The 15647-nt window shown below is 40.1% G+C and overlaps 2 protein-coding genes across 8 annotated transcripts; both read right to left on the bottom strand.

The window, feature by feature from the left end:
• Positions 1-449: 449 nt before the first annotated feature.
• On the bottom strand, positions 450-14674 carry LOC126593396 (uncharacterized). Of its 7 annotated transcripts, none has more exons than XR_007612933.1 (6): positions 14158-14673; positions 13059-13288; positions 11688-12080; positions 11517-11575; positions 1835-1950; positions 450-1021 (listed from the first exon to the last, which is right to left on the bottom strand). XR_007612933.1 is itself a non-coding variant. In XM_050259461.1 (4 exons), the coding sequence occupies exons 1-4, from the start codon at positions 14537-14539 to the stop codon at positions 11751-11753; spliced, it is 816 nt and encodes a 271-aa protein (XP_050115418.1). In that variant the 5' UTR covers positions 14540-14674; the 3' UTR covers positions 11624-11750. The 7 variants fall into 7 exon arrangements, 2 of the variants coding, with proteins under 2 accessions (XP_050115418.1, XP_050115417.1); XR_007612936.1 differs by lacking the exons at positions 450-1021; positions 1835-1950 and adding an exon at positions 11353-11386 and having other exon boundaries at positions 11688-11768; positions 11895-12080; positions 14158-14674; XR_007612934.1 differs by lacking the exons at positions 450-1021; positions 1835-1950 and adding an exon at positions 11331-11386.
• LOC126593575 (hydroxymethylglutaryl-CoA lyase, mitochondrial-like) lies at positions 773-1936 on the bottom strand. The gene is made up of 2 exons (XM_050259676.1): positions 1835-1936; positions 773-1021 (listed from the first exon to the last, which is right to left on the bottom strand). The coding sequence occupies exons 1-2, from the start codon at positions 1934-1936 to the stop codon at positions 773-775; spliced, it is 351 nt and encodes a 116-aa protein (XP_050115633.1).
• Positions 14675-15647: the final 973 nt, after the last annotated feature.

Below are 15647 nucleotides of genomic sequence, written 5' to 3'. Positions count from 1 at the left end.
ATGAAATATATATAAAATCATGTCAACCAACAAAAATGGCTCGAAACAAAATGGTACTTACAATTACCATACCATGTCAACCAACTATTTGGCATACCAAACGTTGGTAGTACTGAAAATTTGTCACGGTAATGATAATTGATTTTGCAATACCAAAATTTTGGAATGGTAAATGGTACAGAAGTTTTGGTACGGTAACCATACCGAAACCAACGATAAAAAATTGAGAGACAAATATTGGTGACCTGCGACTCGACGGCTGCCGACGAGGAGGTGTGGACGCTGCTTTCGACAGCAACATCATATAACCCCTCTATATTTTACGTCGAACCCAATCCAACTCCGGACACTCCTCCCGACGTCCCCATCCACCTATTCCGACGACCCATCCATTTGCCGGTTGGTAATTTCAATAATTTTATCTCAGCACCCATTCACCTATAAGGATATATTAAATAACCCACTCTATTTTGGATTCATAACTCATCATGTCCATCTCACATTTTAACACAACAAACAACAGACTGAACTCATGTCCATTTCAATTGGTCACAATCTATCCCAACCAGGTCACCAAACATGCCTCAAGTCTCCATCTAGTCCTCATCAATTCTCTAATTTGATTCACCTCACATTTGCTTTGCACAAATGTACTTGTATCAATACATCACACATCACCAAAACAACTTACAGTGACTCCCCCTCTTTATTTCAGGTATCAATAAATTTAGAGCGTAACACATTGAGACTTGCACAATCTAGTGGTGGTACCTCATAGCTTCGAGGCAGGAGCTGTGTCTTTACCCAAGGCAACTGCTGTCTTTGAACCAGATGAGCGCCCCAAGTGCTTACTGATAAAGTCCCAAGCCAACATGAGTTTTTTAACATCTACATTGGTCTTCACTCCAAGTCCATTCAGCATGTACACAACATCTTCTGTGGCAACATTTCCGGAAGCTCCTTTAGCATACGGGCAACCCCAAAGACCTGATACTGATGAATCCACTGTGCTGATTCCTATCTGCCAATACAATAAATGTCATTGTAATTCTATTACTTTTTTCTTTTGCGTGCAATTCTATTATCCTTAAACACTAAGATTAGTCGGAATTCTAAAAGTATAGTCCACAGAATCATGTAGTCACAAGAATGGGAATCAGTTTGGTGATTTCTCATTGTGTCATTGTTTCCTTGGGCCCCAACTTAATGTGTTGAAGTGCCGATAAATCTATTGTCTTTCGTTTGAGTTCAGATTCCAAGTATTGCTCACTTTCTCAAGTTTGAGCTTATATTTTGGATTATGCACCTTCTTCAAGAGCTCCATTTGCTTATTTTGATGTTCATCACACTAACTGTGACAAGCTCAAGACTATGTAGATGACTTCCAATCCAATATTGCATGTCCGTACCAACTTCATTGAGCTTGTTATCACTTGATTTTAGCAACGATGAACCCACAAGAACTGCTAGCGCTCCAAACTAGTCCTCTCAGACCATTGAGTTGGCAAGGGCATATTAAGTACCGTCCTTGTCCCTTAATAAGTGCCAAATGTACTTCGTTGTACATCTTCTAGGATTTTAAATAACTATTATTGAGGCATTTACACTTTGCTACACCTATTAATTAAGTCTTTGCACTTTCCTGCATGAATTCTGAAAACCTTTCAAACATGAACTGTTTATTGATAGTGTTAATCGGGGTAAAAAATTTCAAGACAAACACAATTAGCCTGAGGACTAACACTTTAATTTTGTCAGCTCGAACCATATCAAAATTTATAACTACCTACATATTATTTAATTTCCTGCTAAATTCAAAAGCAATGTGGATTACCTGGAGTGACGCTAGTATGTTTGAAAAAGCTTGCCCATAAGTGTCATGAAAATGGACAGCAGGCTTGTCAGTCGGGACCATGCCAATAACAGCTTCAAGCATTGGAACGACAGTACCTGGATAGGAAAGAAACCCATAGAAGTTAACACACAAAATACGTGGTTAACCTTACGGTTTATGGTAGCTCAATCATGTATATACAAGCGGAGCATTAACTAAACAAAATTAGGAAATTTAGTTTTGGTCACAATTCTATGTTCTATTTTTCTTAATTGGAAATGCAGTAACCATAACTTCGTCTATGTAAGTTTATCTTACATTGCCGGTCTCAAGCCCGGATAAAGGAGGAGGGGGAGGGCGTCAGGTAGTCGACAGCCGGCACTCCTAGTTTACGTCGAATCCTTATGAAAATGAATCCAGAACAAAATCGCGCTAAAGCTAGGGCGTCACCCGTAAGTGGCGCGCTGTGTTGCCCGAGCACAGTGATAAGTGAGAAAGGGTCGCTGTATCTCCATCGGCACCCGGATGCAGTGTTAAATGAGCAAGGGGGCCATAGAAACTTCTTTTCGAACGACTCCACTCAAAGTTGTTTGGGAGCATATGCTCCTATCAACTTTACACAGGACACACAAAAGAAGTACTTTGATCCTATTAGACGGGGGAGGTTGAAGAAGCTAGGACAGAAGGGTAGAGTTCAAGAGAGTAGAATGCGTTTAGGAACGTGGAATATAGGAACCCTAACGGGAAAATCTATGGAAGTAGTGGAAGTTATGATGAGGAGAAAGATAAATATTATGTGCCTACAAGAAACTAAGTGGGTTGGTCTTAAGGCAAAGGATCTAGAAAACTAAGGGTTTAAACTCTGGTATTCGGGCACAAATAGAACGAGAAACGGTGTTGGCATCATCGTGGACAAGACCTTGACACAAGATGTTGTAGATGTCAAGATGGTAGGAGATAGAATCATGACAATCAAGATTGTAATAGGACAAGAACTCATCAATGTGATTAGTGCGTATGCACCTCAAGTAGGGTTAGATACGAGTTCGAAGAAGAAATTTTGGGAAGACCTTGGAGACTTGGTGCAAGGAATTGCTCAGACGGAGAAGTTATTTATATGAGGAGATTTAAATGGACACGTGGGTAAGGAGACATGCAACTATGGAGGTTTTCATGGTGGCCATGGTTTTGGGGAGAGAAACGAGGATGGGGAAACTATCTTGGATTTTGCAATGGCATATGATCTCTTCTTAGCCAACACCTTCTTTAAGAAGAGAGAAGAACATATGATCACCTACAAGAGTGAGTCGTCAAAAACACAAATAGATTTTCTTCTAATGAGGAAAGGGGATCGTATAACTTGTAAGGATTGCAAAGTTATACCGGGAAAGAGCTTGGCTAATCAACATCGCTTGTTGGTGATGGATGTACATATCAAAAGAATGAGAAAAAAGAACAAGACTTGGAAGTGCCCAAGGACTAGATGGTGGAATCTAAAAGGAGAAAAACAAGCCATTTTCAAAGAGAAAGTAATCACCCAATGTGTGTGGGATAAAGAGGGGGAAGCTAGCCAAATGTGGGATTTCATGGCTAGTTGTATCCGAAAAGTAGCAAAATAGGTATTAGAAGAGTCCAAGGGCTTTGCTTCACACCAAAAGGAATCTTGGTGGTGGAATGAGGAGGTACAAACAAAGGTGAAGGCTAAGAAGGAATGTTGTAAAGCCTTATACAAGGATAGGACATATGAAAATGGTGAAAGGTATAGAAGAACGAAGCAAGAAGCGAAGAAAGCTGTGAGAGAAGCTAAGTTAGTGGCTTATGACGATATGTATAAGCGACTAGATACCAAAGAATGAGAGTTGGATATCTATAAACTAGCTAGAGCAAGAGAAAAGAAGACAAGAGACCTAAACCAAGTGAGGTGCATCAAGGATAAAGATGGAAATGTTCTTGCTACAGAGAACGCGGTTAAAGACAGATGGAGAGATTATTTTCATAATCTTTTCAATGAAGGACATGAAAGGAGTACTTCTTTAGGGGAGTTGAGTAATTCAGAAGAGTGTAGAAACTACTTCTTTTATCGTCGAATCAGGAAGGAAGAAGTGGTTGTAGCTTTGAAGAAGATAAAGCATAGAAAAGCAGTGGGCCCAGATGATATACCGATCGAAGTGTGGAAAGTCTTGGGAGAGACAGGTATAGCATGGCTCACTGACCTTTTCAATAGGATTTTGAAAACGAAGAATATGCCAAATGAGTGGCGAAAGAGCACTTTGGTGCCTATCTACAAGAATAAGGGCGACGTACAAAATTGCATGAACTATAAAGGTATTAAGCTAATGAGTCATACAATGAAGCTCTGGGAGAGAGTCATTGAGCATAGATTGAGGCAAGAGACACGGGTTTCGGACAACCAATTCAGGTTCATGCCAGGACGCTCAACCATGGAGGCAATCTATCTCTTACGAAGATTGATGGAAAGATATATAGAGGGGAAAAAGGATTTACACATGGTCTTTATAGATTTGGAAAAAGTGTATAATAGGGTCCCAAGAGACATTCTCCAGAGGATTTTGGAGAAGAAATGAGTACGAGTAGCATATATCCAAGCTATAAAGGATATGTATGAAGGAGCAAAGACTGCCGTAAGAACTCATGAAGGACAAACCGAAAGCTTCCCCATAACTGTAGGATTACATCAAGGCTTATCCTTAAGTCCTTACCTTTTTGCGTTGGTAATGGATGAGTTAACATGACATATTCAAGATGATATTCCTTGTTGTATGCTTTTCGCAGACGATATAGTGTTGATAGATGAAACTTAGGAATGGGTAAATGTGAAGCTTAACCTTTGGAGGGAAGTGTTGGAATCTAAAGGTCTTCGCCTAAGCTGATCAAAGACAGAATATATGGAGTGCAAGTTCAATGCAAATGGAGGCCAAAATGAGTTAGGGGTGAGGATCGGAGATCAGGAAATACCAAAGAGTGACTGCTTTCGCTACCTAAGATCTATCTTGCAAAAGAACGGAGAATTAGATGGAGATCTCAACCATAGAATACAAGCTGGATGGATGAAGTGGAAGAGTGCATCTGGCGTGTTGTGTGATCGCGCGTATGCCATTGAAGCTCAAGGAAAAATTTTATAGGATGGCAATAAGGCTGGCGATGCTGTATGGCACATAATGTTGGGCGGTGAAGCATCAACACGTACACAAAATAAGTGTAGCGGAGATGAGGATGCTTCGTTGGATGTGTGGGCACACGAGAAAGGATAAGATTAGGAATGAGGATATCCGAGGTAAAGTAGGAGTAGCCGAAATTGTAGGAAAGCTAAGAGAAAATCGGTTACGGTGGTTTGGACATGTGCAAAGAAGGCCTACTGACGCTCCGGTTAGAAGATGCGACTACGGGATAGAAGTTTAGGGCCGAAGGGGTCGAGGAAGACCTAGGAAAACTTTGGAAGAGACTCTAAGAAAAGACTTAGAGTACTTGGATCTAACGGAGGACATGACACAAGACCGAACACAATGGCGTTCTAAGATTCATATAGCTGACCCTACTCAGTGACTTGGATTTTTCAAGTCTCCAACTGAGAAGTTTTCCTCACTCAAGAAATTAAGGGACCACTACCTCAACCTACATGCTTCACTCACAAAGCTTCAACATACAAGCTTCAACAAAAGAAAAATTCAAAGAACTTAGTGAAGAAGGCTTTGGTGTATTTAACACAATACGTTGAAATGAAACAAAACTTATTTATTGATATTTCCGATAAGTTACAAATATGTACATATACATGAGTTAAAATAAACAAACAAGAAGGGGCCTTCACAAAGGTTGCTTAGGAGAAGTCTCAGCAGTCGGTAGAGCCCCAGAAAGAGAAGGCACCGGAGGGTGATCACTTGGAGCCTCAGTACTGGACAGAACCCTAGAAGGAAGAGGCATCAGAGGCTGATCATTTGGAGCTTCATTACGCGGTACAGCCCCAGAAGACGAAGGCAATAAATGCCTTTAGAACAACCCCACAAATCTCTGATGATCAAGTAAAATCTGACAATCAAATTCTTTCACCTGGTCAAGCTTCCTCTTCATGTTTGTAGCATAGTCATGTGCGAGCCTGTGCAACTGTTTATTCTCATGCTTGAGCCCTCTAATCTCCTGTTTGAGACTCATCACTTCAGCCGCCAATGATTCAACTTGGCGGGTTTGAGCAAATAGGCGTTGGGCCATATTAGACATAGAACATACACATTGAACACTGAGAGCCAGAGAATTCTTAACAGCCAACTCATCAGACCGTTTGGAAAGAAGTTTGTTATCTTTGGGAGTGAGAATGTTCTTGGCCACCATCGCAGCAGTCATATCATTCTTCATCACGGAATCCCCAACGGTAAGAGGACCAGTAGGGGATAAGAAGGATGGGCGCTATATGTTGTCTGGAGAAGGCGCGGCTGCCTTTTCACCAAGGTTCAAGTCAAAACGACGGTCGGAAGGGCCAGACATTTTCAAAGGTGTTGAAGAGAGAAAAGGTTGTACAAATCAAGATCTTAGAAGTGCAAGAAGGGAGCTTCTACTAGTGGAGATTCAAGTGTGCTTTGGAACTTAATGCCAGCCTCTATAAAAATCTGCACTTGACTGAGCTTCAGAAATCGAAGAGGTGCCTGCTCAGAAATCGAAGAGGCGTTTGCTTTCTCAAAAGCTGGGGTGCTCAGAGACCACAAGGGCCGATCCTCAGAGATTGAAGAGGCGTTTGCTCAAAAGCTGGGCTGCTCAGAGACCACGAGGGCCGATATCAGAAATCGAAGAGGCACCTGCTTTCTTAGCCTTGTCAGCACCTGTCACATGCACACTCAGCTTTGCGGAAATTACGGGCAATCTGTTGAAGATTTCTGGTGAAGTAGAAAGCACGTGAATCTTACTGTTCAATCATCCACTTTCCACACGCAACATCAGCTCATGGGTTCCACAAATAACTTTACCAAAGATCTCTGACAAAGTTTAGACATGTGAAGCTTGCAGCTCCCCCTACATCGCTATGACCAAGAAGGGTAAAAGAATAGCAAAGAAACAGCACTAACAAAGTTTAGACACTTAAATTTTGAAGGTTTAGCTACCATATTATTACCCACAAGGGTAAAGGAACAGCACCACTGCTGGATAATTAGAAAGTCCCTGTGTGTCAACCTCTGTGCTCCGTGGCAAGGTAGACTAGCAAAAATGCCTAACCTTTACTCACATTTGAGAAAACACTCCCAACAAGATTGCTTGCTCCAAATTCGAAGAGGCACCGCCCTCTGAATCTCGAGAGCCAGACTCCCAACAGGATTACTTTCTAAAAAATCGAAGAGACACCACTCTCCGAATTTCAAGAGCCAGACTCCCAGCAGGATTGCTTTCTCAAAAAATGAAGAGGCATCGTGATCCGAATCTCGAGAGCCAGATCTCCGACAGGATCGCTTGTTCGAAAACCGAAGAGGCATCGCTTTCTCAACTTCGAGAGCCAGATCTCCTTGGGTAAAGCTTGTCTGTAATCTTCACATGCAACATTAGCTTTCCAGATACCACAGACCACTTTTTCAAAGTGTTCTGACAGAGTTAAAACACGTGAAGCTGTCAGCTCCCACTACAGTGCTATGACCAAGAAGGGTAAAGGAATAACATTACTACTTGTTGTTAGGGAGACTCCTATATATGTAGATCTCCACCCTCAACGGATAGGCAGACCTGCAAAAATGCTCAACCATTCCTCATATTTGAAAGGGCACTCCCAACGAAGCCTCTCGAAATACTCAGCTTTCTTTCCCCCCGATAATACCTCTGCAAATAAGCTACACCAGAGTAAGAATATCTCATATCATCAGGGTTAAAAGCAAGAGTATCCTATATCATGCTTTTTCCCTGTCTTTTCCTTTGACCTTGTTCTTACCTGCAAGATAAGAAGAAAGAGAGCAATTAGTTAACACTTGGAATCAAGCTTCTAGTCAGGAACTGACTGCTTGGACCCATTTACCTGATTACTTACCTGACATGGCTCTCGAGTACTCATCTTCAACATCTTATGCTTCCAGAGAAGATACCACATCTGCCTGAGGAACAGATAAGGCAAGTGAGAAGGATACAAGGAAGCATGTGGAGACAAGCGTAACAGAACATGTGCCGATACTTCCACTACTTTGTCAACAGCAAAAGTATCCCATATCAGCAGGGTCGAATGTACTCTAGATTTGATGGACTTGTTTTGACCCTCAAATTCTTCAGTCGGCCTTATACTCTGGAGGTAACCAGAAAACCCTCCAGCCCAGTTCAAGAATAAGCCTGTGGAAAGTTACTTTTTCAAAAGCAAAAGTATCTCATATCATCTCTTTTCATTTTCTTCTCTTTATCCTTCATGCTGTCTGCAAGATAAGGAGAATGAGAACAATCAGCCAGAACTCGAAATCAAACTTCTGATTTGGGACTGATTGCTTGGAGCTCTGATTGCTTACCTTGTCTGTCACCTCTTTCAGCAGATCCCCTAGCTCGGCGACTTGGGGGACTCTTACTACATGGTTTGTATCGCGCTTGACCACGCCTGAAACTACAAATAAGCTTCAAGTGAAATTGATACATTACCTTGTGTATCTCCACCAATTAAAGATACCACCCCTGGACGGAGGAAGAGTACTTCCAGAGAAGATGCCACATCTACTTATGAGACAGATAAGGCAAGTGAAGATGATACCACACTTCGGTACTTAGAAGTTTCGTGATTACTCAACGGCTTGGATTTTGCAAGTCCCCAACCGAGGAGCTTCCCCTCCAACCAGGAGGCCAATCACAGAGCGACACGTGTCGACATCAGAAGCCAATCATAGCGCGACACGTGTCGACATCAGAAGCCAATCATAGTGCGACACGTGTCAACATCATAAGCCAATCACAACACAACACGTGTCAATGTCAGAACAAGGCTAGAAACTCTCTTCTATAAAATGAGATCATTCTCCTAAAATATTTCCTAATGCCATTTGTACTAAATCATTCACTTGTACCCACTAAAGGAGAGCTTGAACCTATGTACTTGTGTAAACCCTTCACAATTAATGAGAACTCCTCTACTTCGTGGACGTAGCCAATCTGGGTGAACCACGTACATCTTGTGTTTGCTCTCCTGTCTTTATTCTTTTACATACTTATCCACACTAATGACCAGAGCAATTTAGTGAAGGTCACAAACTTAATACTTTCTGTTGTACCAAAGTCCTCACTGATTTTGTGCATCAACAATCCTTAAGTCCTTACCTTTTTGCATTGGTAATGGATGAGTTAATAGGACATATTCAAGATGTTATTCCTCGATGTATGCTTTACGCAGACAATATAGGATTGATAGATGAAACTCAGGAAGGGGTAAATGCGAAGCTTAACCTTTGGAGAGAAGTGTTGGAATCTAAAGGTCTTCGCCTAAGCCGATCAAAGACAGAATATATGGAATACAAGCGGGATTGATGAAGTGGAAAAGTGTATCCGGCGTGTTGTGTGACCGCCGTATGCCACTGAAGCTCAAGGGAAAATTTTATAGGACGGCAATAAGGTCGGCGATGTTGTATGGTACAGAATGTTGGGCGGTGAAGCATCAACACGTACACAAAATGGGTGTAGCGAATATGAGGATGCTTCGTTGGAGGTGTGGGCTCACGAGAAATGATAAGATTAGGAATGAGTGGGTTGGACATGTGCAAAGGAGGCCTACTGACGCTCCAGTTCGAAGATGTGACTACGGGACAGAGGTTCAGGGCCAAAGGGGTAGAGGAAGACCTAGGAAAACTTTGGAAGAGACCCTAAGAAAAGACTTAGAGTACTTGGATCTAACGGAGGACATGACACAAAACCGAGCGCAATGGCGTTCTAGAATTCACATAGCCGAACCCACTTAGTGGGAAAATATTTTGTTGTTGTTGTTGTTATTGTTGGAAATGCAGTAACCATATTCAACGAACTATGTCCAAACAGTGGTATTCTATGTTTAATTACTTTTAGCCTAATTTCAAAACATAAAAGCGGATGAGACCTTTTTTAAAACCATAAGAATAATATTAGTTAAACATATATAATTGTCATTCAACCGTAAAACAAACAATTCAACCAAACCATCAAACTTAAATAGAAACCAAACAAGTATAATAAAAAAGAAATTAGGAAAAGAACAAATCTACTTCACTCAGTCTAGTCTCTTCCCCCGCATCATTAAGATAACAATGCAAACTACTATCACAATCATTGGACTTACAAAGAGAGTTTCTGAAGTTTTTACTTTTAGGACCTTTAGACATCCTTTGGGGAAGTTTTTTTTTATGCTTTCGAAGTGTTAGTTTATCCCAGAAAGAATAATCCTGCACGAATACACCTCAGCCAAATAGTGTATGCTATATGGAATAAATGCTAAAATGAGTCTTGTCAAGAAGTGAACGGCACGCCACGACCCGAGCCTCAGAGTGCACATTTTGTGCGATTTTTGGTCTTGAACTTCTGGTTTGCCTTTTAAACTTTGTCCAAAAATCAAGAAGAAAAATTATAATCTGATTGGTTCCTAGTATTGAGAAAAGGGTTTTTACCTAAATGAAACTAGCCCAAGAAAAATTAACTTTCCCAAAGTCAACAACGCCCGATCACTGGCCGGAAAACCCACATAGCATGAAAGTTTAGAAGGTTTCTTTTTTTCTCCCATTTTGATCAATATGCTAAGAGAGTATTTAGGACGGCATAAGGAAATACTGAAGGACCACAGGTACATGTTCGAATAGAGTCTAAATACAATGTATAGTCAATTGTAGGGCTGTGCCTATCCTTAACTTGAAAATATTCAAGTGCGACACACAAATTAATGAATATTTTATCTATCTGGTTAAAGAAACTAGCAGACGTCACAGTGTGGCTGCATCTTGAGCATATTTGTATTTTCTACATTATAAAGTATATCAGATGCTTTTGCTAGTCTAGTTCGAAGAGTTACTCATGGAGTTGGATAGATGCAACATTGTGCACTTCTAAATTAAACCAAGTGATTGTAAGCTACAATACGAAGGTCTAATTGCATTCAATATCAAATAGTGTCTGAGAACAAGTTCAGCAAGAGCAAAGGCATGACAACCAACTAAATCAACAAGAAAAAAGGTCGCACGAAAATGACCTGGAGTACCATCTGATGGCAAAAAATTGAATGAAATGTATGAGAAGTAAAAGGCTTGCTCACTCTTGCCCTTTTGGTGCTCTCTGTCTCGTCACTCTCGCCCCGTAAACAGCTATCAACCTATGAATACAATCCAGCGTCCAAAGATTCATGGACGGATGCAACGGATTACATTTATGGGGCGGGAGATTTGGCATTTTGTTGGCCAAAATTATGATGAGTATTGGACAAGGATAGCTTGCCATCTAACTTATTACAATCTAGGGACAATTTTCTTTGGCGAGTTTGTTTTGGTTTATGACATTAAAGACCGTAAGATAAGCAAGCACATACATCGAAAGGAAATCCTTCCTTATTTTGCTCCAAATGTGTATATTTGGTGGAATCTGCAAGGTACATTGAAATACTTAATATAATCATACTATTGACAGTTGTAGATATGGTCATTGGATGTCATTACAACATATAACCGTAGCCAAATTCTCAATTTTGATTTTTAGTTTCGATGCGGTGTACCATTTCGTAGTATACATTTCTTCCACATCCGTCCGCCATCCTTCACTCTTTCTTCATGTCTGACGAAAAATTGAAAATTAAAACTGAAAATCTGTTTTGCAACAATGTCATAAATGATCTCAATGCACATAAAAATCTAACAGTAAGTCCACAAAATGAATTCCGCCATACCTTCTATTATTCATAAATCTTGAACTTGTCAGGGGCTTCCTTACGTATTCATCGTACGTTTATTTATTTCTCTACTCTTTTCTGTTCCTCATGAGTACAAATCTACATAAAACTTCAGAGGGCAGAGAAAATAGGAACACCTGGCAAGGTGGTTCCTGCATCAACAATGTAAATGTTGCCAGACACATATTCAGAAGAGTCATGTACCAAATATCTAAGTAGCGATGTCAATGCTGGATCCGAAGTCCCATATGTTCGTAAAGGGACAATTTTCATAGCCACATTGGGTATCCATTTCTTTTGCATAAGACCCTCCGTAATTTCCGACCTGAAAAGTCCAGGTGATATTGCGTTCACTCTGATTTTGTGCACCCCCAACTCCATAGCCATAGTCTGGTTAAAATAATAAGATTTAGTATAGTTCCATCAAAGCCGTCACCCACACTACGATGTGCAGAGAACTACAGAACATAATCCTTAAGAAAATTCTCAAAACGAAATACAAATAGTGAAACTTATGAGAGAAAAATAAAACAACGAGAGAATAAGCAAAGGTAGTACCGGTGCTATGACAAAGTTGAGGATAAAATCTTAAAATGGGAAAGAAAGAATAGGCAATGATAGTGTTGGTGTCCGTCATATTAGTTTTACTGTGTCTCATTCCCAATTCTAGTAACTTCAATTCTCTTAACACCTCCACTTTTCCTTTCGACAAGCATCTAATCCACAATGATCAATGTCTAGGATGTACAATGGTTCAAACTGGAAACTTCGACCATGAGCTTGCGGTAACCACAGCTTTGTGTAAACTCACTTTAGTGACTGATGATAACCCAAGCTGCTCTGAACTTAACCCAACAAAGAAACACATTATTTGGGTTGAGCCAGAGATGAAATTGGATACTAATTAAGTTTGGGTAAAGTCTGGTAACTTGGTTAAGCTTACGCCAAAAAACTTCCAAGTCTTTGGGAATTCCCCATACAAAAGTTACAGCACATGAAGATGGCAAGCATTTTGGCATTTAGATGTTACGACTAATGAACTAAAGAGACCGAGAATCAAAACCGGCTTAAAATGGGCGCATAAGGGAAAGTACAGGGTATAGCCCATAGCCTCAATGGCAATATTCCTCTACAAGACTAAAAAAGAATTGAAATACTCCAAGGCAGATTTTGGTCCTTCAGTCTATGTTTGGCACTCCAAAAAAGTCATCATGCACTCCATGTACAATTTCGGCCTTATGTTTCTCAGGAGGCAGGTGTCCCTTCAAGTTCTTATATTTCATATATAGGCCAAAAGAAACAAAAATAGAATGCCTTCAACTTACGCGATTAATATGATTTTCCCTATGATCATGTTAGAGATAATACCTTTGTTAAGGTGTTTACGCCAGCCTTTGAACAAATGTATGCTGTACCTCCAGGCAAATGTCCACGATTAATACCAGCAATGGAAGATATATTGACGATTGATCCTCCCTGATCAGCATCTCGCATGCGTATAGCAACAAACTTTGAAACCAACCAGGAACCCGTTAAATTTGTCCTGAAAACATGATTCCATTCCTCCTCAGACAATTCCAATGCAGAATTCACATTACCTAAGAAACACAGATGGTAGTAAGCATCTATTATACACCAATACTGAAATATATGCTCATAGAAAATTGGGACTTGTACTACTAATGAAAAGAACATCATATTTAACTTTCACAAAATGATACTCGTCAATCAAAAACTTAGACCTTAAAATCTATATTTAGGGAATAACTTTTCTGTGTAACTGACCTTAACAAGAGTGTCATTGGCTTTGAAATTTTGTACGTATGAAGTGTATAAAATATCTATCATGGCTTGCAATAGCAAGGTCCAACCACGAACTATTCTGACTAGCTGATAATCCATACATAATAAGTGAATATGTGTGTAATTGTAGTTGGCTTATAACGAGGATAGGGACTGAGTCTAGTCCAGTCCGAATCCGATAAAGTCCCACCCCCACCCCTCTAGAGGTAGCGTAGAGGGCACATGTTTGTATACAATACTTGGGACAGTCAATCAAACCCGAACGAACAAAGTGTTGAATTGAATCGTACCAGTCTCTACTGGGGTCGTGTTCAGTAGTTCAGTATTGTCATTGGTAAGTTCATTTTAGTTCATGAACTGAAACAATCAAAGAAGCAATTTGGATTACCAAAATACAATTCTAAAGTGAAACTAACATACATAAATCAATGAATGCTCGCACAACAGGATTCCTATTGCATTCTATGTATCGTTTTGTTTACAAATTCGAGTTTCCAGGTTTTCCTCTCGAGTCCAAACTCTATGAATTTATCATGGAATGAATTCTAAGAGCCTATATGCAGCTTAATTTGATCGTTGGTTTCTCTATAATAATTTAACCCCAAACGAGAAAGCAAATCCAAAACAAATAACATAAAAAGGCAGGGAAGCTACCCAAACCAACCTCTAATACCGGCATTGTTAACAAGGGCATCGATGCGCCCAAACGCGTCCCAAGCCTTGTTCACAGACTTCTCAATAGCTGGGCCATCGGCGCTGACATCCAGCTCAACAGCCACGGCCCGCGGGCCACCTCCAGGAATATTATCAGCTACAGCAGAAGAAGAAAAAGACGGAGCGGTAATGGAGAGCTGGTTGATTTGATCACAGACGGACTGAAGGCGGTCGATGCGGCGAGCGGCGGCTACGATTCTGCATCCGGCTTTAGCCAAGTCTAAGCAAAACTCGCGGCCGAGGCCAGAGGAAGCGCCGGTGACCATGACAACCTTACCGTGGAGGTGGCGCCACGGCTCCAGGTGGTCCGACACTTGATGAGAATTCTCCATATTTGATAATCGACAACTATGAGCTCTGAATTATAGATGTGAAGAAGACATACATGTGCAACTGTTACTGCTAAATCTTGATATTCATATGTGCAAGTGAAACAGGGTCCACTGCAAGATGATAGAACCTACCCATCACCAATTAAAATGACACATACGCCAAAAAAAAAAAAAAAATATTATATAATAAATCGGTTCGGATTTCACCTGGAGAATGAGAACCTCCTCAAAATGAATTTTAAATATTTTTTATTTTCTTCAACATCTTAACACAACTATTTCACCAAACAATATTCCTTGCAACAAAGTTGAATAGTTAGAGATCATACGTTACACTTACTATCCTTCCTTGTTTTGTAATGAACAATATATCAAAAAGTCACACAATCTTTTTAGCAAAAAAACAGTCACATAACTGTTGCTTACCTCTATACAATTCACATGTCTCGTATCCATACAATTAACATGTCTCAGTTCTCAGATTCATAATGTTACAGCATACATATTATTCTTCTTCTTCTTTGTCATAAAATGCCAAAACCACTTGCATTAATCAAATCAACACTTACATGAACAACAACATGCCAACAAAAATTGACTAGGAAAAACCCGCTGTCATATGTTTTATTATTTTGCTAATGTGACGTGCTCAAAATAAATGGTTAGTTTGGCCCAAGTGTTACGTTTTTCATGTATAAATTGATAATGTTCGTGGTGGTGTCATCATCTCTTCTTGTATATACCAGACAAGCAAACAAATCAACAAAAACCCTGAAAAGCAGCTCACAAATGTAATGATATGAATGCAAGAGGACTCGGCATCTTACTTGATAATATCAAACTCGTGTCTATGATCATGATAAACTCTTTAGGATACAAAAAACCACTCTTTTCTTTATATACAACTCAGGCCATCCAGGAAACACTAAAGCACAACCCTTAAATCCAATTGAATCAGAGTAAAACAAATTCAAATATAATTTTCTAAATTCAGATTAAAAAGAATCTATTTGTTTTTTTTTTGTTAACTAAAGAATATATTTGTTTGGAACAGATGAAATTGCAGTCACCATGAGCACATCTTCGTAAATGCGAAATTTCTAATCGT

Source organism: Malus sylvestris, chromosome 12 (genome assembly GCF_916048215.2).
Source record: "Malus sylvestris chromosome 12, drMalSylv7.2, whole genome shotgun sequence".
In the NCBI taxonomy this organism is placed as follows: Eukaryota; Viridiplantae; Streptophyta; class Magnoliopsida; order Rosales; family Rosaceae; genus Malus; species Malus sylvestris.
Note: the sequence above shows the minus strand (reverse complement) of the source record. Positions and strands in the feature narration are given on the sequence as shown.